The sequence below is a fragment of the Oryzias latipes genome, chromosome 12 (genome assembly GCF_002234675.1).
Source record: "Oryzias latipes chromosome 12, ASM223467v1".
NCBI classification, from domain to species: Eukaryota; Metazoa; Chordata; class Actinopteri; order Beloniformes; family Adrianichthyidae; genus Oryzias; species Oryzias latipes.
In genome coordinates, this window is record NC_019870.2 from 11112568 (window position 1) to 11137975 (window position 25408).

A 25408-nucleotide genomic window follows, 5' to 3' on the forward strand; every position below is an offset into this window, starting at 1 on the left:
CCAAGTATAAATGGAGAAGAAAAACAAACATGTTGTTCAACTTTCTTTTAAAATCATGTTACTTTCCTGCCTTTACCTTGTTAATATAATAAAATACATTCTTCTCTTTATCATTGAATAATTTATCTAAAAATAATATGTTTGACAATTATATTTAAAGAGCAAATGTTTTAAAAGTTATATGGGATATATCAAATTTTCAATAAAAGTTACATTCAGCTTTTGTACCTTACATATAATAGCCATAAAACTATAAACCAGCATTCCAAATGCAATATTTCATGGTAGATTTGGCCTCTAGATCTTGTCAGGGCAGATTGTGGAAGCGCCTCTCTAGGGGATCCATTCATAGAAGGCAACTCTTGGCTTTATGAAAACGTCCATCCCTTTCTTGGCCTGGCAGCTGATAACACTGGATGATTTTCAAGGTGGATGACTGAACACTTTTTTTTCTCCCCTTTTTTCCACTTTTCTCTAACGTGCGCAAAACTCAGAAGCTGATGAAATCTTTCCATGTTGACCTGAGGGTCAGCTTTCAATTGGAAGTGGTCAATCAAGAGTGAGTTTCCATTTAGGCCAGCATGACCATAAATCAGCGTTTCTCCATGCTCGCTTCTGCTAGCTGTAGGCTGCCATTTTTCCAAGTGCTACAATCTGTGCAATTTTTTTTATTTATTTTTATTCATTTATATTTATTTAGCTGCATCGAACCTCACTTATCTGTATAGTGTTTTCTTTTTGGCCCTTTTGATACCAGCACCATACAAAAATTAGACAAAGGATTTTTAAAAAGATATTGTATTTGTGAAATTTTAAACTGTTTTATAAATTAAATTACTTTTTAATTTTTTGTTATATATTGCTTTTATAGCTTATATGTATGTATTGCATACAAGTATAGATATAAAAAGACAACTTAGGTCTACAAAAGGCACAGACATGTTTTCTTTTAGTAAGCATTAACATTTTAAAATCTATTTCAAATCATATTACCTATATGTTGGTTAAACCCAAGACATGATGTTATTTATTGTGATTTTAACTTGTTTTTAAGCTTAAGTCCCAGATAATGAGTGACCAACCTGATCAGCCATGGCCTGACACAGTAGAGTATATGTGAAATAATAGCAAGAATTTATCTAAAATTGATGCCACTTAAATTATCCGTCTCCACGTGTTTACGGATGTCTGATGTGGCTTTTCCGTCGTAGATCGGAATTCCAGATTTGAAATGTGTCTGCAGCAGATGATGACACTTTGGGGACAGTTGTGTCTCTTTAGCTGTGATGGAAATGTCAGAGCCTGTCATGTGTCTCCCCTCCCCATCTCCAGGGGTCTTGTAAAACATGTGAAATCTCTAAGAGCCCGCAAAAAGGGGTGCATGCGGTTGTGTGCATGACTGGGTGTGTTTTTGTGCGCACGCGGGGAGTCGGGGGGGGCAAAACTCTCGTGCCAGCTGAGGCCCAGTGCTACTGCTGTGAGGTGGCACATGGCAGCACATGACACAGTTGTTTCAAGAGTGCAACAAAAGTGCAGGAGCAGTTAATATCAAGCACGTCCCCAAACACATTTTAGATTAAAAAAATTAAAGCATTTCAAGTCTGGGAGCATTTGGGGAAAAATAAGGTAACCTTAATTTACTTTTGCCTTTATCTAATTTATTTTTCCCTTTTTTTTACTGTGGAGCACCGTCTGTGAGCCACTGGGAGCTTGTATAGTGGGGCAAAAAAGTACTTAGTCAGCCACCAATTGTGCAAGTTCTCCCACTTAAAAATATGAGAGAGGCCTGTAATTTTCATCATGGGTAAACCTCAAGTATGAGAGACAAAATGAAAAAAAATAAAAATCCAGACAATCACATTGTCTGATTTTTGAATAATTTATTTGTAAAAACGGTGGAAACTTAGTATTTGGTCAATAACACAAGTTCAACTCAGTACTTTCTTATTTACCTTTTGTTGGCAATGACAGCAGTCAAACGTTTTCTTTAAGTTTTTACAAGGTCTTCACAAACTGTTGATGGTATTTTGGCCCATTCCTCCATGCAGATCTCCTCTAGAGCAGAAAGGTTTTGGGGCTATCGCTGGGCAACGTTGATGTTCAACTTCCTTAAAGATTTTCTATGTGGTTGAGATCTGGAGACTGGCTAAGGGACTCTGGGATCTTAAAATCATTCTTACGAAGCTGCTCCAGTGTGTTTGGGATTGTTGTCATGCTGAAAGACCCAGCGACGTTTCATTCATATTGCCCTTGGTGATGGAAGGAGGTTTTCACTCAAAATCTGTCGATACACGGCCCCATTCATTCTTTCTTTTACACAAATCAGTGGTCCTATTCCCTTTAGTGATGATTCATCCAACTCCATGCTTTACAGTAGGTATGCTGTTCTTTGGATCCAACTCAACATTCAATCTCCTCCAAACACGATGAGTAGAGTTCTTACCAAAAAGCTCTATTTTGGTTTCATCTGATCATAGGAAATTGTCCCAATCCTCCTCTGGTTCATCCTGCAAATGTACTGGTGTTAGCAGGGGGACACGTCTGCCACTGGCGGCGTAGTGTGTTACTGATGGTACCCTTTGTTACTTTGGTCCCGCTCTCTGCAGGTCATTCACTAGGTCCCCCTGTGTGGTCTGGGATTTTTGCTCACCATCTTCATCTTCTGATCATTTGACCCCACTGGTGTCCTTAGACAGCTCTTTGGTCTTGGCTATAGTGGAGTTCAGAGAGTGAGTGTTTGAGGTTGTGGACAGGTGCCTTTGGTATAGATTACCAGTTCAAACAGGTGCTAATAATATAGGTAATGAGTGGAAGACAGAGCACCTTCTTGCAGAAGATATTACAGGTCTGTGAGAGCCAGAAATCTTGCTTGTTTGTTGGTTTGTAGGCTCTTTTTTTCTACCATAATTTACAAATACATTCTTTAAAAATCTAACAATGCGATTTTCTGGATTGATTTTTCCATGTTGTCTCTCATAGTTGAGGTGTTATACCTATGGTGAAAATTACAGACCTGTCACATCTTTTTTAAGTGGGAGGGTTTCCCCAATTGGTGGCTGTCTAAATCCTTTTTTTTGCTCCACTGTAAATGTATACAAAACCTGCTTATCACAGTCCAGTATTGACCTCAAAGATCCATTCCAATTAAAAATAGCATTTTTGGCTTTTGAACATGTTGTTTTGGCTTTGTCTTGTGATGTTTGGAGGACATATATTAAGAAAATATGGCTTGAATATGCATTTCTGAGTATTTCTTAATTCAAATCATTGTAAATCATGAGCATATGAAAAAATGCAGTTGAAAAAGATTCTAGTTGTGAAAGGGCAAGCCACAAGCTCCCTGCTGCACTCCATTCTGATATATCCACTTGTAGACAACTTAATCCATGTGCGCCTTTGTTTCCCTTCTCCAATCTGGCTCAAAACAAAACGATTAGATAGCTCTGATACTTGCTATTTTATTTACACAAGTAATGTTAGGTTGGGGATGTGAGGGGCTGTAAGCTAGCAGGAGAGTTTGTAAATAGAAATGGTGGTGGGAAGTGGGGGCGGCCTTGCTCTGTGCCAACAGTCAACTCATAAATAAATGTTATTTTCTTTTCATTTGTGTTAAAGCACAAAGCGCCTTACAAAAAAACAAATAAAATACAGATGTAAAATTCAGTGCTCAAAAACAGACATACCTAACAAATAAATAAAACAAAGGACATTAACAAAAAATTAGTACCCCTCCCCCACCCGATTTCTCCCTTCATCCACCCAGTTCCCCCAATAAAGCCCTTTTATCAAATAAAAAATTTAAATAATATATTAAATAATAATAATAAAATAATAATAAAAAAACTACTGGGAACACAAGTAAAGCGTTAACGATAGTGGATGTTTAACATTTGATTTTAGCATTTCATAGAAAAAAAGAAATATAAACAAAAGTTAGGACTATTTTTAAATGTACTTTAGTGACAGTTCTACCTGCATTGTGAGTTTTTGTTTTCAAATATAATTTAAGCTTTTTGAGATCTACAGGTTAATCAGGAAACAGGAATTTGCATAAAGACTCATCTTTTCTTGTTTTTTTTTGCCTCTTTTTTAAAATATAATGGGGGGAAAATGGCACAAAATAATTTACAAAAAATAATAATAAAGTTTGGGACCTAAAAGATGGTTAAGTTGCAAATATTTGGCAAAATATTTCAAAATGAAAGTTCAAATAAGAGGAAGTAACAATCTCGTTTTACCAATAAGGCTTGTTTGCACTGTACTCCTATGAGCACTTATGATAATCTAGGATGATCTACTAAGCGCAGAGATGATCACATTATCCATCTAAATGCTAAAAACACCTCAAACATAATTTTTAGAAAAATGCTAACATATTCTGAGAGAAGAGCTCTAGTGGAACTTGTTATCCTCTGTCAAACCCAATACACACTCTTCTTTAACCTACATAAAATGGCAGTTCACATGTAGAGGGAGCTCTTCAAACTCTTCCGCATAAATATTCAGGGGCGGGCAATAGAAGAGAAAGGAACCAACTTCTACTTCAGAGCTTTTTGAATTTGTATTGCAGCGGCAACAATAACCTACAATGGTAATTTAATGTCCCCCATTGAAGTAATGCACTTTATTGCACCAGTGGATTAAGTAATGATTATTTTGCGAAATTGCGGCCACACAATGGTCAATTAATCTTTAATGAAACTGTAACTTATGAGGTGGAGCGTTGCATTGCAATAAGCAGGCAACTGCTTGCCAAGGCAGTTACAAGCCTCAGTAGAGGCTCACACTGCCTATCTATCACCATGCAAAGAAAAAGAAAAAAAAAGAAGTCTTAAAAGAGACATAATGAAAGACCAAAGTCATAGAGTCTCCATCTTTTAGTACTTGTGCTATATTTGTCAGCTTTTATCCTTCAAATTATGTTGAAGAAGTATACCACAGCTTGTGATGAAATGCTATTAGGTTTCATTTTATTTATTTAGAGCAAGTCAGGCATGGGGGAGTGAAGGGAATTATTTGGACTGACAGAGCATGAAGTTGGAGGTTATCAAATAGCTGCATGAGCATGGTGAAATGTACCTTTCGTTTCATCATCCCCTCTTTAACGATGATAAGTGTAATGCCCTGCCCCAGTATCTGCTGTTTCCCTCCGCTTACACCCACCTCTGAGCCAAACAAACTGCAGCCCTACGGCCCAATCGTTTTCAGCTTTGTCACATGTTATTGCGCTAACGTGGGCAAGCTGGGAAAGTCAGAAAGATAGATGTTTTTACCTCTGATTAGTTTCTCATTTAATTTTTTTTTTCTCCCTGAGCCTGAGGGCTCCATTTCTCTTACTCAGGCTGCACCGCACTAACAAATGTTGATGGATTTACTTTTATTGCATGACATCATTTTCTGCAGCGAAGTGGGAGGACAAGACATGAAGCTTCCAATACTTGAATACGTGCTCAGCGGGAAAATGTAGAGGAGAGCAGGAGAGGTGAAGAAACAGGGACGAGGAGAGTGATTGATGGAGTGAATGAGAGCCAAAGGATGATGGGAGGTGGAGTCAAGGTACACAAGAGTGTGTGTGTGTATATGTGGCTTGGAGTGAGTGTAATGAAGTAAGACAGTAAAAGATGTGTAGGAGGGAGTAAGACGGGGAGTATGGACATCAACTCTGAGACATCAACTCTTGGGGTCTAAAAAAGGCAACAAAAAGAAGAGATAGCATAAACGAAACAGTTGCTCCTGGAACCCTCTAGTATCAAAGAACGCATATCATAAAAAGGAAACATGTAAGTGATGATGGTATGAGGGCTGGTGCAGGGCGGTCTGAGGCACTTGGCGTTATTGTGCGGGCGGCCGCTGGCACCAGCACTGTCAGTGAGCTGCGTTGATCCGTGAACTTGCCATCTGGATTTTCCCACAAATCACATTAAAGTTTCAAGCCCAGGAATACATCAAGCTAAATGAATATTGGATCCAGACAGGGCCTGATGGAAAAAAAGCCCTGGGCAGACGAACTCTTTTGTGGTCAGACATGATCCATCCATCCCTTTTATTCCCTCCATCCATGCTTCCTTCTGTTCCTTTCCTCTCTGATGAGGAGCAGCTCTGACGAGGTGTGGTGAAGAAAAGAGCTTATTATTTTAAAAGAAGGGATGCAGAATTTTGGCTGACAAAGACTGACTTAACTTTGCACCTTTGGTGTAAATATCGTGTTGCTGCATGACTAGCCAAAAACACAGTTTGTGCTACATTTCCTTCACAGGCTGTCACCCTAATGATGGCGGCTGAACGTGTACTCTGTTTTCCATCCAAATCATTAAGGCCTTCATCCGTCTCTAAATTACCCACAGTTATGTATTACCGTTTTGGTGGGTGAAAATAATGAGCATTAATTGCCGCATGCAAATGCATAATGAGATGCCATTCGACTGCGCGACAAAACCCCGCAAATGATTCATGTGTACAGTATGGAATTACGCGCTTACTTTCCCTTTCATTTCAACTGCAATATGTTGACTTTGCATAAATAGGTTCTCAGCCAAAGTTGAAAATAATATGGGAGTGGAGAAGATAATGCAATATTTCAACTCTCAAAAACATGTTTTTGTCTTACTCCCTGTGTGCATGTGGTCTGCTGAATTACTGCTGACATATAAAAACCTATTAGACAAGAATATAGCCTCGCCAATATATTGTTTCATACAAGGAGGAAAAATCCATTTAGTTTTTTTTCCAATCCAGTGGCTTGTAGAGCTGGAGATTTATTCTTTGTGTTGCTCTGAAGTGAAGAAAGCGCCTGCACTGTTAGCTGTCCGACATTCAATTGTGTGAGATTCCGTGGGTGAGATATGGTTCGGGTCGGAATCCAAAAAAACTGTAAATGCCCCTGTCAGAGAGTAGCCTGAAAGGACAGACCGCCCCTAAAGGTTTTTGACTGGCCTTTTGTATTTTAAATAAGCAGCTTTAATGTAACTGTCAAGTTGAGTATGAAATAACAAAAAAAAAAACGTATGAAGTTTGTGGCAAAATGTATGCAGAGGCTCCCGGTGCAGGATGGGAAATAAATACATAGTAGAGGAAACTTGTTGAATCCCAGAAGAGGATCAATCTCTGGTATTTATTGTCACATTCAGAGTGACTCACCATAAGCAGCTGTAGTCAAATAGTTGAGCTTTAATGCACGTTTTTGGAAAAATATACATAAAACATGAGGCAGTTATTATATGTTACCACTTCATTATAAGGATCCATTTTTTTCAAGCGTTTAGTAAATAAAATATTTATATTTTATAAAATAAAATATAAAATATAAAATTAAATATGCGAAAGTAAGAAAGTGCATGTTTTGAATTAAACAATTGTTGTTGTTTTTTGTGACTTGACATTAAATTTCACCTTAAAAGAAGAAAAGTGAAAGACTAAAATCTCCCTTTTTCCTGTGTTTCAGGCCTTCAGGTCATTTTCCCAGAATACCTGCAGGAGAAATTTGTCCAGTCAGCCCTGAGCTACATTATGTGCAACGGAGAAGGGGAGTATATGTGTCGGAACAACCAGTGCATCTGCCTGTGCGGCGAGGATTATCCCCAGTGCAACTGTCCCATTACCGACATCCAGATCATGGAAAACACCCTGTCTGGGATGTCTGAGTCATGGGCATCCTCCTATAAAGACTTTGAAAACTCTGGTAAGCTGAAAACTCATAAAAGTTTTAGGAACACCAGACATTTACTCGTGGAAAGCAAAACAACTTTGGGAGGAAAAAATTGTAATGCATTTAGGACTTAGGGCATTTCAAACTTTTATTAAAAACATCACAATAAATGTTCATGTTAAAGCTTTTCTAACTTGCTAACAGTAAATTAGGAAAAAAAAGCTATGTTTATTCTTAGTGGTTATTATTATTTTTGTTGTTGTTGGGGAGGCAAAGCATGCGTTACCATATTACGTGATCGAAACTGCAATACACCAGGAACTACATGCTGTGTATATAATGCATAAAGTTTGAAATAATACTCAGAAAAAACTGCCAGTAGCAGATATTTCTTTTTGTTCCATAGGGGAAAATTAATTTTAGCCATTACGGTGGAAAGAGATGTGTATAAAGTTTGTTCCAACCACAGAAAAGGGAAAAAAAAGGAGGATGACAGGACATAGAATTTGACTTGTTGGACGGAAATGATAATTTCCATATTTAGAAGAAAAAACATGAGTGTAAAATGACTGTTTTACTCTTGTTTTTATTATTGGATAGAAAAACAAACAAAAATGTCCACTGTTAGATCCAAAATGTAGCTGGAAATGTAGTAAAATGTTAAACCAATTTTGCTTAATGTTTAGTTTAGCCATAGAAAACATAAAAAACAAAAAAAATTGTCAGAATATTCCAGGACCTCTGCAAGAACTAAAAGCATGTCCTATTGTGTAGGTTAGCATCGCACTGTATTTAATTTCACCATTAAGCAAGATCAATATGACTCAAAATATTTACATGCAATTAGTAACCTCAGACTAATTGATCATATATATATATATATTTTTTTTAGGTTGTTTTCCAGGAATTAAAAAGTTTTCCTTTTACACCATGAATCAAAATGAGTAGCACTGATTATACAATGCCATGAGACATGGGCCACCTCCAAATTCCCTCACTCTTCCGACAGACCTAAAGGGCTATTTAGTGCAGGACTATAGTACTCTAGATTCTACACAGATTGCTCTTTTTTAAATGTATTCCTAATCTAAAAATCACCTATTTGATGAAAGAAAGATCTGGTAAATATGAATATAATCTGTATACTATAATGAATAATAAAATATGAATCCACTGTGTGTCTGATGATGAAAACCTGGATAATACAGTATATATATATATATATATATATATATATATATATATATATATATATATATATATGTATGTATATATATATATATATATATATATATATATATATGTATATATATATATATATATATGTATATATATATGTATATATGTATATATATATATATATATATATATATATGTGTATATATGTATATGTATATATATATATATATATATATATATATATATATATATATATATATATATATATATATATATTTTATTCAAATTTACAAATTGCTCAAACGAAATGCACTGTGGTCTGTATTAGTTAATCTAGTGATCATGCTCAATAGTTTTTCAGAGAGAGTTCTGGGAAATTTCTAGGGCACTGTTTTTTAGAATTGCAAATGCAAACCCCCCCCCAACAAATGGTGAACTGCCCAATGTGGTGAGAAGTGAGGAATTCAGACATAACCATAGGTTTTCTCTAGTTTTTCTGTGAGTTCTAGACTTTTTTTACCATGTCTAGGATAGAAATGTGTCGTACATATGAAGAAAAAAAATCTGATTCTGTAGATGAAAGTGTCTCCGTTTTGTGTGCCTTTATAAATGCCTCTCAAAGTTATTCTGTGAAAATAGGAGTACCCCCCACCCCCCACCCTTTATACTCAGACCCACACAGGGTAAAAAGGGAAAAAAAATAAGTCATTATGCCACACAGGCTTTGGACCAATAATGCTTTTATCAAATATGACAGACCTGCTACCAAAATAGCCACAGGAGTACAGTTGCTCCAGTAAAATACATTATCTGCACAAACACAGCACTGCAACATACACTCAACCACCACATTTATACAACAGCTGCTACATGGAATCTATTTTTATGAGGTAAGCATTTCCCAGTTTGAAGGTCATATTATGGTAGTAGTGTGCAACAAAAAAACAAGTTTTATGTCTGCTTTACCTCCATTTAATATTAAGTAATGTAATATGTCTCCACTAACTGCCATCCTATTTGTAAAAAAACAAATATTTATTTATTATTTTTTTACATAAGTTATACAGACATGATATGGTGTGTGTATGAAGTTATAAATTCATACATGTAAATGTTTAACGTGCAGGCAGTCTGTCTCAGCAGCTGTCTGGAAGCACTTCTTAGCAAATGCTGTAATCTAGTTACCTGGCTGCAGTTTCTGCTGCCAACCAGCTAAGGCTACACCCACATGTGATTTAGCAACCATATATACTTGCTTGGGATCAGAAGTCATACAAAAGTTTGTATAAATGCAAAAAAGAAATAAATAAATTACTCTGCTAATTCTATGGTGTAGAGTAAACATTGTAATTTTAAGTATCGTTTTCCCAGTGTTTTGAATTACCATTTATTTAAAAAATTTAAAAAGTGGATTAATTGAAAAAAAGAAAAATGTATTGTTTTGTTTTATTAAAGACTATAAAAGTGGAATTAATATCCATTTATTTATTTGTTAATGTATTTATTCAAATTAAACATTTTATGATCAATGGGAGGATTAGTCGTTGAGATTCAACATCTTTGTTTTTGTCAACAGCTTGGTCAATTTTCTACAGTGTGGTGTCAGTGGCAGAAACTTTCATTCATTTATCTACTACCGTTTTATCCCTTTCGGGGTCACGGGGCTGCCGGAGCCCATCCCGGCCACTTGCGGGCAAAGGCAGGGGACCCCCTGGATAGGTCGCCAGTCTTTGGCAGTCACCAGTCTGTGGCAGAAATATTTGTATTTTTTATCCACAGTTCCCTCAAGGAGTGTCTTCAGCATTCCAATCACTTTTAGATTAAAGTTTGACTGGACTGTGACAACAGCTCAATACTTTTCCTTTTCAGACATCTTTTTATTGTCATCAGAAAAGAAGAAGGGAATACAATTTTATCCTGGGGACCACATTTACCATACATGATCATATAATTAGTTGCATTTAATTAGCAGTGAGACGCTGCTGCTTACTCTTAGTTTTAGCAAAAACTTGATTGTTGTTAGTGTGCATTTTTTAAACACATTTTCAAACCCTGTTTTGGCTTACATTTTCTTTTAGAATAAACCGTTTTTAAATTTGCATTTGGACAAATTGAAATTTTCTTAGTTATGGCTTAATATGTAAAATTATTAAAGGCTTCTTTTTAGTCTGGTGGCCTTTCAGGTGGACCACATATTTTAGTTTTTTTTTTGTTTTTTTCTGTTTTTTTTAACAAGAAAAGAGTGGAGAATCAGGTATTATACAATAATGTAAGTAGTAGATTTGATTGATTTGTTTATTTCAAGCATTAATTGTTGACAATATAACAAAAAATGAAATGAACTGAAACAGTGTAATTAATATTTACAGTGATGCATAAAATACGCAGTGAGGTCACATTAGATTCATTAATTAAATATTGATTCATTGATTTATTGCTTTAAGTGGTAGAATAAATTCGGTGTCAATCAATATCAGATCAATTGCAGATTTTTTAGCTTGTAACAAAATACTTTTAGACAGTAGTGTTATTTCTTTGGGGTTTAAAACATATGTCGTAATTTAAATATGTTCAGTTTACCAGGGAATAGAGTGTCAACATGGAGATGATAGATATAATCTTAAAAATGCAGCTTAGTAAATGTGGAAAAAAGGTTCTTGTAATAATGACTGTACGACAAATTCATGTTGTTAGAAGCACAAATTAAGTTTTTAACTTTTTTTTTATATATATATTTTGCAACACTTCTAGAAAATAAAAAGGGATATTATTCTAAAAAATGTATTAATCAATAATTTATAATATTGAAGTAAGGGAATACAATAAGACATAAAAGTAAACCGTTGCCAAATTGTGAACACTATTATTTGTATTATTTTGTATTGTATTATCTGATAAGATGTGCTGGGTGGCTGGAGATAAGGGCCACTCAAATGACTATGGGACCTTTTAGGAAGCTCTATCAAGAAAAAAAAATATTTAATGCCTTTAAAGCTAGTAGAAAAAACCTGGCTACTTCTGAATTGTCACTGGGGCGTGACTTGACAATGAAAGCATTTTTTTTTTTTTCCTGTGAAAGAGGCAGATAATTCTGAATGTTAGGTGCAGGTGGCACCCAGGAAAAAGGTGAGGAGATATCTGACATCTCTGAAAGCTGGGTGGAGAAATATGGCAACTGTGAGGCAGGGGAGGGGAAATCTTCTGGCTTCTTTGAAGAAAAAGAGAGGGGAGTGCTGACATGCCTGGAAGGAAGGTGGAGAGAATTCTGACATTTCACAGCTATAGCTGCAAAAGAGTTCTCGACTCTGTTGTAAAAGCTGTTTGGAGGGGGGAGGGGGGGGGGGGCAACATTCTGTAGGTGTACATCATATGAATATGGGGATTCAAAAATGTGTGTTATGATTTTGGATCACAGCTGGGTGCAAAAAAAAGTTTGCTTGGGCACAATGATATAAAAGAAAGTCAGATCCCGCAAAATTATGACAATGAGTAAAATAACAAAGATAAAGAACAAAACAATTTTTGAGATGAATTGTTTTTCATAAAAAAATGTGATTAAAGTTCCTGAAATGTAAACAGTTGTTTATCTCCTTTCCATTACTACACTGTATTGACAATGTCAGCACGATAGCTGAAGGATTATTTTAATCATTTGTTTTTGTGATGACGTGCTTGTATTTGTTTTTAAGATATTAAGCTACTTTAAGCCCATCCATTCATTTTCCTATCCATTGTCTAAACCCGCTTAATCTCTGTTGGGGTCATGGGGTTGCTGGAGCCTATCCCAGCCACTGTAGCCAGTCCATCACAGGTCCACACAGAGATAGAAAACCACACAGACTCACATTCACACCAAAGGGATAATTTAGAGCCACTGATAAACCGATGACGCATATTTTTGGACTGTGGGGAGAAGCTTCCGGTTCCGGGTTACACGGCAGGACGCGTGGCGTGCCTCTCTGCGAATACAACTATCTTCAAATTACTTAAAAGGTTGATTTTCAAAAAAGAGAGCTGACCATGCCCCCGAAGAAACCCCAGGAATATGAAGATCTCAAAAAGACTCTTGACATTATTCAAGAAACGCTGAAAAGTTTTATGGAACAAGTGTCGGCTAAGCTAACGCCCCTTTGGGATATGATGGAAGAGTTCCGAAGATTTCGGGCTCAAAACGAGCAGCGAAAAAAACCAGGTCGAGATTCTGGAGAAAAGACTGGACGATGTGGAACAGCAAGTAAGGATGAATAATGTCATTCTCACTGGAGTACCAATCAAGCCTCGAGCTAGCACTGCTAATGCTAGCGCTAGCGTAGCTAGCAGTGCCAATACGGAGATCGGTGCTGTGTCTCTGGATCAGCAAATACATTCATTTCTCACATCTAAAGGGATTTCCCTGGATCTCAATACCATCGAGACCTGCCACCTGCTCCCCAGGAGAAAGGAGACGGATAAACCAGCGATCCTCATCAGGTTTGTGAATCACAAACACAAGCTAGCTCTGATGAATCAAAGGAAACACCTGAAAGGTTCGGCTGCTTATCTGAACGACCATCTGACCCGAAGGAATGCTGAAATCTCAAAACATGCACGGCTTCTCAGGAAGCGTAAGCAGATTGAGAACACTTGGGTTAAAGGCTGCAGGATTTATGTCAAACCGCTCGGTCCAGAGGACCGGTCCAAGGTTGTGGTTGTGAACACCATGAAAGACTTTGAAAAGTGTTTGATCACGGTCGTCTGAAACAACATGGAGTAATAAACCAAAGAGCCAAATAATTTCAAGAAATATGGCACGTGGATTCATCACTTTAACGTAACCTGAATAACAGCAGAGTTCTGACCTGCAGACAACCTGACCTCAACTTTCACCGTCGCTGATATCAGCTGAAGAAGGATATGGACCTGAATCTAATGTCTGCAGACATAACATCGAAGAGAACTATAAACTCTGTTTTGAACCCAGGAGATCAGCTGTTATCAGTAAAAGAAGAAATACCAACCTTGGACAATCGACAGTTATGGACCCTTTTTACTCTTCCCCTACAGCATTTCTTTATTATAAAAAAAAAATAAAAATACAAAAAATATTTAAAAAAAAGTAAAACAAATGATTAATCACTTATTGAAAATGGTTAAATTGATTGACTTTTAATGATATTACTACACTTTCTCCAAAACTTGATAAATTGATTCAAAAATCTTTCCTAATGTAGCATAATTTTGCACATGTTTTTAACTTTTGATACTTGATGAAATTTTTGCTATGAAAATTCCTGAAGTAGTGTTGTCTGCTTTAATAATATAGTATTATGTTTTATTCATATGAATGGCTTTTATAAGTAACATAAGCTGTATATATTTCAGATGACTGATCTGCATTTGCCATGTTGATTTCTAAAATAGTTATTTTTGACGTAATACTTAAGTAATTCATCTTTGTCATGTGCTTTATCGATATCTTATGATTTTTAATTCTGTCTGATAAAAACTGGGAACCGGATATTGATAAATCATGTAATAAAATGGTTACAGTATAATCGGGGTGGGATTATATAAGTTCGCTTCCTCCCACTCCCTTTCAAGCAATATTTATTAATATGTCTAATTATCCTAAGTTTGATTAGTTACTGTATGAATGTATAACTGATGTTTATATTGCTGTTGTGTATTATTTCTACTTAATTTGCTTGAAATAAACCATTTCAAATCAAATCAAAATCAAAGCTGGAGGGCCTGGAGAAAGCCCATTCACTCTAAGTCAGTGTTTTGTTTTTTTTAGCCTCAGTGCTTTCTGGAGTTTTGATGATGTTTTCAATCTACAAGGGCATAGTGACATAGGAGTCATCTGAACAAAGCACACACAAGAAGCAGGAATAAGCCCTAAGCCTTTAACACAGGAGATGTTGCCGGCAACATCTAAAGAAAAACGAGGTCTTCTACATACTCTAACACTTTGCTTTTTACGCGATCAGCGTGAATCAGCAACGTGACACCGTTGCCGACTAAATCAGCTGATTTACGTTGATTACTAATGTAAAGTGTTACACATTAGTGCTGCTTTTCTCTGCTTCAAAATCAGCTGTAATTGCATAAGGTATTGAAAAGTCATGGTAGTTTAAAGAATGTCAACACCGGAGTTGTTGACATTCGTTGAAGAACCATAACTCTTTAACTGGTTATGCTATTAACACAATTCAAATAGATTCTGAAGTGGAGAAAATCAGCTGTGCTCCAAAATTCAACACTTTATGGTAGTTAAGTTTTGCATATTCATTGTAAACAGTGAAAGGGCTACGGTAGTTCGAACATTGTACTATTTTGTGTCGTCGGTGACATTAATAAAAGTTAATAAAAGAATGATAATAATTAATCTAATATGCCAATGAATAGTACTTTTTTCTCTTTTTCACCTGTCCTCCAGATGAGTTCAAGTCATTCCTGAAGAGGCTCCCCTCCACACATTTCCTACCTATCAGCAGTGTGCATCTTCTGTGGGGCAGCGACTGGGACCTGCAGGCTCGTTACAGGCTCCTTCAGAGCTCCCTGGAGATCCAGCGGCTCAAGATCCAGCGCACTGCCCGCAAGCTGTTTAGCCTAAGCATCCGTTGTCACCACAATCCAAACCACCAGATGCCGAGGGAGAGGTGGGTGGAAATTCAACCTCGATGTGGATTTGGTCTGTTGCAGAAACCAAAGATTTAGAATAGCTTCAAGTTTCCCCTAAATCACTAAAATATAAATGTATTTTTGGGTTGTTTGTGAGTTTTTAATAGATTCATGCTATGAATTACACCTGTGCAGTATTTTTTTTTTCTGTCCATCAAGTCCCCAAAGTGCTGAGGCTTGCACATGCCCAAAAAGCTTTACTTAAATCTTGCATTTCACTTAGTAACATGAAAAATTGTGGCGGTGGCAGTTTTTCTTGTTAGGTCATTGCACAAATCTGTCACCACCTATTGCATTTTCCGCTTAAGAGCCTGGCTGTGAATGTGCCGTGCTCCATTCCACTCTAGCAAATCACAACACACCATGTCCTGAATCCTGGCTCCCACATATCTAAAAACGAAATAAATAAATAAATAAACAAGAATTCATTGGAGATGAATTTGACAAAAAAGGAAATGGTAACAGAATCCGTAAAATATGAATTTCAGCGGGCTGAAAATGAAAAATTGTCAACTGTCTGACAGAATAGAAGCACTCTCACATTTGTCACGAGAGTGGGCTCGGATTTCTTCTCAAGAGGCAGAGCGGATGATTGCACAGGACTTGTTTGTTTTCATCCGATGAGCGCACTTCCTCTTTGCATTTATTTTTCATAGTCTGTCCCAATTCACTTGATATGTACATCACTAATTTCCAGCCACCTTAGTTTCAAGAGAAAAACAACTGATATTATTTTTTGTAATGATAGCCCAACCCTTTGATTTTTACTTCCAACACCCTGAAAAAAATAAATAGTTCAGTCCCTAAAGCCATGACACATACACTCATAGAGACTACAGAGAGCAAAATGAAAAAGAGATGCCCAATCCAGTTTAGAATGACCCCCCAGCAGTCTGGGCCTATGAAACTATAAAGAAGTTAAACTCCAGGCTTATGGTCACCACAGGCCAAGCTTAACTTTAAGTTTTAAAAAAAGGAAAGTGTTAGGTCTTCCATTGAGGGGAGTATCTACTTACAGAATCAAAGTACGGAAGGTCTGACAGCTGAAGAGCTGAATATCCCGTTGCTGGGAAATAATAGAACTTTGAACCTTTAAAATCTTGATATTAACAGATATGATGGACCTTAAGAGTCCAGAATTGTATTTGGGAGAGAATAAAGTTTAAACTTTTCTTACTGAGACCAATACAAAAAAAAACATCCCTAATGTGAAAATGCTAATAATTACATGATTTTTATGATGTATTGAGTCAAAAACTGATTTATAAAGGGGTACTACATTTTACAGATGGATATATTCGCCAGTTTCCTTAGAGATGTCTATCAGCACATGCCTAGCAAGTCAGTGGCACTGCAGGGGATGCTGGGAAATAAATAAATAAGTCAACCTTTATTTCCCTGGTGGCAAAGAATAATATATCACAGATTATGTCACCGACACCCGTTAAGGCAGACAGTGCTATCCAGCCCACCAAATCGAAAATCGAAAACAATCTTGTAAATTGTTTATTACAATTTGATTTTAGGGAAATTGTAAGTGTGTTTTCTATCTTGCAAATATTAAAAGGCATGCAAAAGGATTATTTAAATATGTGGCTTTGTAAGAGGCGTGCTGCAATGTGCTGCAGAGAAACAAATTGGACGGGAAAATGGGAAACCTGTTGTGATGCTGTGTTGCCACGGCAACATAATCAAATGTGATTCTTTCTTGCAGGTACATTCAGTCTGAGCAAATGAAGAGCATATTTGGATCTGGGTTAAAATAAGAAATTCTTTAATTGTTGTACTAAATAGCTGGTCATGACACATTTGCAAAGATGAAAGTTTCTTCGAATTCCAAAGTGAACGAACGCCACCTTAACAAGTTATTTTTGACAGCTCACCTAAATTACAATGTGGATATATTGTAGGGCAAAGCAAGTTACTTGGAACACTTACGCAAGCCATTCACAGCAGATTGGTTTCTTTTTTAGGTGCTTTTCAAATCAATTAAAAAAAAAAGAGGTGTTATAACCAAATATGAATGATTAGGTTTGGTCTTTGTTTCAATAGAGTTTTCCTTCAGTTAAACCAAAGCTGTTTTAAGTATATAAAACCCCTCACTTTATACACTTAGACAAACACTAGCATTTTTACAATTTTCTTTCTTGTTAAAACTTTCAAAGTTTAAACCTTGGAAGGAAATTAAGTTCGGTATTATAGAATATAGGGGTGTAACAATTAATTGACTTAATCAATAAATTCATTAAGATTCCTATGATCCAACCAGATTACTCTGTCTGAGGCAAGTTGTTAATTGAATGAAATCGAATTGGCTTACACCGGGGTGTCAAACTCATTTTCACCGAGGGCCACATCAGCATAGTGGCTGTCCTCAAAGGGCCAAATGTAACATACATATAACTAAATGTATTGAAGAATAAATGTAACAACTCCTTAATGTTGTATAATACATTATTTATTTATTATAAGTTTTTAAAGTGACAATTACAATTGCATGGAAAACATGTTTTACTTGTTACTCTAGCATAAATCCTTTTACATTTTTTTCTCTTATTAAAACCCACATAACTCCATTAATGAAGGATCAAACTGTCCACGTGAATAAAGAAAAATAACATAAAACTGACCTAGAAGGAACATGTATTGCATGTGCAACATTTTGTCTGCATAAAGACATAAGGCCTGTGAACATTGAATAATTACAGCAACTACACAAAAATAATATGTAATTAACTAAAGACAATTTTTATTTTATGACATTAAAAAGTTTTATGCTCTCACAGGCCACATGTAAATGACATGGCGGGCCACATTTGGCCCCCCGGGCCTTGAGTTTGACACGTGGCCTACACTATAATGAAATCATTTCAAGATTAAATAAATTGATTATAATTATGCAAATTACATACATCTCCAAAACTGAAAAAAATGAAAAACGATATAGTGAGAGAATACTGCATAGCCAAATCCACGTGGGACAAAACGTTGAAATTAATTTTTTATCCTTTTTTTTGCCAGAGTTTTGGCTTCAGTAATCTATAATGGCCATGAGTTAAGTCAATGTCCCATTAATTAAAAAAGGTGAATGTGTGGTCAATTCGCTATTTCATCAATGAGAAACAATCTTGAGTAACTTGACATTCTTAATTTACTGCCTTTTTCACTCGATCTACAAGTTAAGATGTCTACAGATAAAATGTGAAGGGCCTTAAAGGATCTGCAAACTCTCTGTTAACACTCTTTGATTAGCTTGGAGGCTTGTTATCCTTCTCAGAATGCACTGTCACCCACTATGGATAAAGCGCATGCCCACTAACGTGTCAAATTAACCTTGACCAGCTTCCCCTTCTGAAAAATCAGGAATCAGAATTCACCTCCTTTAGTCAGAAAAGACATTTCATTGCTTTCAAGATTGAGAGATGCCTCAGGGGTAAAGCAAAGACAAGACAGGAATACTAAGTAATGTTTTCCAGCATAGCTAAAGTCCTTTTCCCCAGAAAGACTCAGTACTTTCAGTTCCTGATTAGAAATGTAATGTGGAAATATATTAAAAAAAGAAAGAAAAGAATTTCATTTTCACTTCCCTCTTTAATGCAATAAAATGTATTTTTCCTGTCTCCACAGATCTGTGATGCAGTGGCTAAACAGAGTTCAGTCCTTCCTTTACTGCAATGAAAACGGGTTTTGGGGGACCTTCTTAGAGAGTCAAAGAACATGCGTGTGTCACACTGGTGTCACGCTGTGCCAGCGGCCAATTCCATGTGTCATAGGTGGCAACAACAGCTGTGCCATGTGCAGCCTGGCCAACATCTCCCAATGCGGTTCCTGCAACAAGGGCTACAAGTTGTACCGTGGCCGCTGTGAACCGCAGAACGTGGACTCCGAACGTAGTGAGCAGTTCATCAGTTTCGAAACTGATCTGGACTTTCAGGACTTAGAGCTTAAGTACCTGTTGCAGAAAATGGATTCGCGATTGTACATTCACACCACTTTCATCAGCAATGAGATCCGACTGGAGACATTCTTTGACCCGAGGTGGCGCAAGCGCATGTCGCTGACCCTCAAGAGTAACAAGAACCGGATGGACTACCTCCACATGATTATTGGTTTGTCGATGAAGATTTGCCAAATGCGAAACAGCAGCATCGATCCGATGTTCTTTGTTTATGTCAACCCGTTTAGTGGCAGTCACTCCGAAGGCTGGAGCATGCCTTTTGGCGAGCATGGTTACCCACGCTGGGAAAAAGTACGACTGCAGAACTCACAATGCTTCAACTGGACTCTTCTGCTTGGCAACAGGTGGAAGACATTTTTTGAAACGGTACATATTTACCTACGCAGTCGTGCTAAGATTCCAACTGGCCTCCGCAATGATACCGGACAGGGCCCAGTGGATCTTGCAGACCCCAACAAACGCCAGATCTACATTAAAATCTCTGATATCCAAGTGTTTGGTTATAGCTTACGCTTTAACGCTGACCTGCTTCGTAGTGCCGTGCAGCAAGTCAACCAGTCGTACACACAAGGAACACAGTTCTACTCGTCCTCCTCTGTTATGCTTCTGCTGCTGGACATTAGGGATCGGATTAACCGTTTAGCGCCCCCTTCTGCACCTGGAAAACCCCAGCTGGACCTCTTTTCTTGTATGCTAAAACACAGGCTGAAGCTAAACAACAGCGAGATGATCCGGGTGAACCATGCCTTGGACATGTACAGCACAGAGATCCTAAAACAATCGGATCATCTAACTGCTAAACTCTGTTAAAACCCAACAATAACTTAAAGACACTAAACACCTGACAGACAAATGATGACACAATGATACTCTTTTTTTTCCTTCTTTTTTTTCATTTTTTGACCTTTTTTGCCTTTTGATGTATTAATACTTTGTAAGCATAATTCTTAAAAAAAAATAGCAGAAAGAGCAGCAGTCTTTTCTGCCAGATGAAGAATACTTATGGAACCACTATTAAGGACTGTATCATATTTGTCCTAGCATGTCTGTAATTCCTTAAATGAACTTAAAAAGAAAGTACAGGAGAAAAAAACAAACAAACAAAAAACTGACAAAAAAAAAACATTAAAAGTATGTATGTGAAAAAGAGGCCTTCATTTTTAACGGAGGGATCAAAGGTTGTTTCTGAAACTGCCATTATTTATTGAAAAAATAAATAAGTGACATTTTTAAAGATATAATGATGGAAAAACACAAAGGACAGAACTGATTTTGTTTTAAATTCAAATTTTCTGAATATTTCCGATATAACAGGCAGTTTGATGAACTGTGTACACATTGCTAGCCCTAGTAAACTAGTAGACGGCATATTACTAAACTCCACTGACTCCTACAGTGAATCTTCATCTTCAATGAGTATTTGGGGGGGGTTATCTCTGTCTTTATTGTGACGGAGCAGGGCAGCAACAGGATAGTCATGTCAAATAACAAAAGCCAGCTGTTTATATTTACATGTCTATGTGGGTGAATGTATGTGTGGGTGCGAGTGTCAACGCAATTGTTTCCATTTTTGATTTGTCCTTCCTGCTGCTCAGAGCTTATTGCTGTTTGTTAATTGAATGTGTCACTCAAGATCGAGCTCGGTTTTTTGCTAAATCTTGCATTTTGGAGCGCTTTTTTTTCCTCCCCCTGCCTTGCATTTGAACTTCAAGCTGTGTTTTTCACAAGGCTGTACCTCCTGGTGCGTGAGTGCAATATTGTGGTCTGAAGATTTAACAATCAATGCTATTTTGTATAGCTTTGCAAACTGTACATGTTGTGGACTGCTGTTTTGTGTAGCTTTTCCAGCACCAAGAGCAAAATGTAAAAAAAAAATCCATCAGTCAGGCACATTTGCAAGACAACTTAAAGCCATACACTTCCCCTGAGGTAGACACACAGTAAAGCATAAAGCTCATCCTCGCTTGTTCCATTTGTTTGTTTTTTCATTTTATTCTCTCAGATGATTTAATATAGGAGCACAGCAAAGAGGAAGATAACAAGAAATGTGTTGAGTGAGATTGTACTGTAAAGCCATTGAATTTCTATGTTGTGCTGCAGGAAAAGAAGAAGAAAAAATGCTATATTAAAGCGTAAAATATGTTTTTTTTTTCCGCCAGTGTAAAGACTGTAAGCTTTTTATAGCCATGTGTAAAAATGTTTTTGTTTTGTTTTGATATAAAAGGTGAAATTTCCTGCATGTTGCTGGAAGCATAAACAGAGCTACAACTATTTTTATTTTTGAACTCTGAGCTGTCAAACTGAAACATAAAACACTACCTATGGAACGAGTGTCACGCTCATGAATGGTCGTGCTATGGGTAACTCAGAGCCCGAACTCACAACAGAATGTGTGTTTTGTTCACAATGCAAAATATTTCACATTGAGATTTCGAAAGTACGCTTAAAGTAAATTTATACATTTTGAGGGACTGTAGCCAAAAAAAATCACACAAATTAACATTTTGGTGTAATTTCGATCTACATTTTTAATTCTATTTGACATGAAATACAAAATAAAGGTCAGAATTTTGAAACTTTATCCAAAATGACTTTTACTGCAGATGGCAGCATGTGAGCAATTTAATGGAAAAGCAGCATTTGGGGAGACGCCTTAATCCAAACAAAGCTGGAAGACCTGCTATGTGTATTTGCATGAGTGTAAAGCTGGGCTTTATTCTACTTTTGATATGTGTCATTATTGTTCATCTATGCAAAAGTCACTTACGTGCTCAAGCCAGTTATGAATATTTGCAGGAAAAAAAAATGAAACCCGAGCTAAAAATGAAGACTTTTACTTTAAAATTTGCAGTGAAAATGTTGCTTTAAGGCCTTGGCACAACTGTTATTTGGGCATAGTCTTGGCTGCTTGCTGTTTTATTGAAAAGTAAACACAGTTTATGCACCCAGGGTAAGTATCAGAAGACCGTTGTTGAATTTTTTTTTAAATTAATTTACAGAAAAAGGATCTGTTTTAAAACTAACACACAATCATTACATAAATTCCCTGTTTAGTACTACCACAGTGTCGGTCTTAACTGGAATTGGCTGTCTTATGCACAATACTCTAATTTGTATTTTTCTGGTCAATCACATCACTAAGTATGGTATTCTGATTATGAAAGAGGTTCTCTGCCAGTTGATCTCTTCCAATTACAAACATCAGTTCCATTGCCTTTTTTCTTATGAAGTCCCACTGTGAAACGTTTATCTGGTTTAACAGAGAAAAAATACAAAATGGGTAAAACATCCCCTGAACACCACATTATTATTTTTATATTTGTACATGGTGTTTTAGTCATGTACCTACTCTGTTTTCTAGTGAGACCATTACTAAAATCTTCTCAAGTACAACTAATAGAAGCTCTCATGTTCTGACTGTTAACACCAAAGACGGAGTTATTCATGTCTCCCATTGAGCAGCCTCAGACAGTTTTGGATTCCCAAAATAAATAGACATGTCAAATTTCCTGCTGTCTCATCTACTGCAGCCCCTAATCTTCTTCTGATGTGAGACCAACCGCAAATGTTCTACTTCAGGCTTCTTCCACTGTTTTGCTCCATTTTATTCTTTTTTTGAATCTCTTTTGATATGTCAAACTCATTTTGTTGTTTTTTTTTACATGACTGAGTTTTTTATTTTTATCATTATTATTTTTTCTTGCTGTTACACTGTGATGGGACTTTCAAGATGTCCCGTAGTAAAGTCTATGGTTACATCAAGAATGACAATAACAACATGCAGCAAAAAAAATAAATAAATAAATTTTCGGCACATTGGTGCTCCGCATTCAACCTATTTAATAATAATTTACAGTTTTAGAATTTAAATTTTGTCAGATGTCTCCTGTATTATTATTAGTTTTTCCCTTTGAAATAACAACAATTTTGAGGGCCACGTTTATTGTGTCTAATCTGAAAAGAAAATCTTAGATTTTTTTCTTTTGTCGTTTAGCTGCTTTAATATATAAAATGCTTTAAAATATGCTTTGTTTGAAATCTTTAAACCAAAAATGATGCATTTTGTGTGGTAATTTTTTTGTTCTTTTTTTGTTTTTGTTTTTTAACAGGGACCTAACTTTAACTGTATTCATGGCCATGCTAATAATGTCAATACAACAATTGTTCACTAAAAGGCTTCTATCAGAACTCCCACAGCAGGAGTTCTCTTAGTAATGGCTCATACCAGAATTTATCAACAATAAAATGTCTTATTAACTAGCATCCTACTGTTTGAAATGAACGGATTTCTACTTTGAGATAAAACAGTATCAAAATTCCATTATATTTTAAAATTCTTATTTTAAAGTCATTTTAATTAGATATGCTTTCATGCAAAAATCACTGACAAAAAGTCACTCAAGGAATAAATAAATGACACTTATAATGACACTTATAAATGACACTAACTGCCATTGTTCGGTATCCATGAGTTTTGGTTGGAAAAAAAAAGGCATCCCCCTAAATGCTGGTATTTCTTTAATGAATAGTTTCTATAAACTGCAATCTGTCGTATTTCTTATTGTCAATAAAGCTACATTTCAGCACTTTTTTTTTTTTACAGTATGATTAAGGAATTGTAAAAATATTTTAGCTGCATAGCCTTTTGGCAGGGGCTCTACTAGCAACACCTGCACGTAAAAGTAAGCAACCAGCAGCATTTTTTTTTTTTTTTTTTTGCCAGGGCTGCACTTTTTGGTATCATGCAAAGTAAATTGCCATACCTGCCATTGCAAAGATGTGTTAAAAAGTATGCTCTCTAAATGCAGTGGCTAGCAGGACAATCACACTCAAATCATTTTCTTTTAAAGGTCCATCTACATTTACCTTCTTTTTTTTTTTTATTGCCTCTATTAGATTGGCCCAATCTTTAAATTAGGAGTGCACATAAAAATTTTGTACAAAAGCATCAAAAATCAAGACAATAACTTTCATGTAGTGGCTTTAAATCTCTCTAAATGGTCACAAAATTGCTGTGGTCTTGAAAGGTAGTAAATGAGAGACATTTGAATTGTGTTACCTTTCTAGCTTTCCCTCGACCATCCCCACAACTGGTTTTATTTTTTATATTTTTCTTTATTATTAAGTGCCTGTTATCAATCCCTTTAACATAAAAGCTAAAGAAAACTTAGATATAATGCTAAACGTTCACAATTTTAGGCCATTAACCCAAAACACACTCGGTGTCATTTCTCCTCCGGAAAACCTGACGTTAATAGAGGCACTTGCATGTGGAGAAGCTGGATAAGAGGATAGTTTTGGCCCCTTTGTTGTACAAAATACTTGTAAATAGAACTATGGTGAGATGCTCTGCAACAATGACACTATCATTAAAGTATTTAATTAAAGTGAATACAAAGATTATTTCAGAGAAGCCCACAAAGTACATTAGCACAATTTAAAAGGCACCCACGTCTCCAGCATCGGATTAGATTTATGGACAATTTTGAGTGTTTTGAAAAAAAAAACATACTGTAAAATACATTTTATTTTCAGCCATGTTCAAGGTCCATAAAACAAGCACATCTTCTTGTATGACATTCTGCTACCACAGTGTTGCTTCCTGTACATGTATCCATGAGCTTGTCTGAAAGTTTTTACACCTAATATTTTGCCTATGTACTTTTTTCTGCTTTCCTGTTGGGATCATTATATCATCTTATTTTAAATGAATGTTTCATATAATAATCTATTTCTCATTAAAATACTATATTTAATAAGAAGAGCAAGGCGTGTCTGTACAATTTGCATTAATAGGAGCCATTTCCTTGTTCATCCCAATAAATTAAGCATTTTTGTATGGTATCATACCAGCCCCCAGCACACTATCTCTCAACAGCTCCCCCCTTTGGTTTCGAGGACTCCCACTCTGGCCGTGGGCATTGTGGTTAGCTGATGTGGGTTTCTTTAGAGCATAGTGCCTA

The 25408-nt window shown here is 36.3% G+C and overlaps 1 protein-coding gene across 1 annotated transcript in view; it reads left to right on the top strand.

Moving 5' to 3' along the window:
* brinp1 (BMP/retinoic acid inducible neural specific 1) overlaps window positions 1-25207 on the top strand; it is a 136510-nt gene extending 111303 nt beyond the window's left edge. Inside the window, exons 6-8 of the mRNA XM_023960391.1 lie at window positions 7442-7678; window positions 15243-15465; window positions 19115-25207. Of these exons, the coding sequence (XP_023816159.1) occupies window positions 7442-7678; window positions 15243-15465; window positions 19115-20255 (1601 nt within the window). The 3' untranslated portion in view covers window positions 20256-25207. The remainder of the gene's footprint in view (window positions 1-7441; window positions 7679-15242; window positions 15466-19114) is intronic.
* The last annotated feature ends 201 nt before the right edge of the window (window positions 25208-25408 follow it).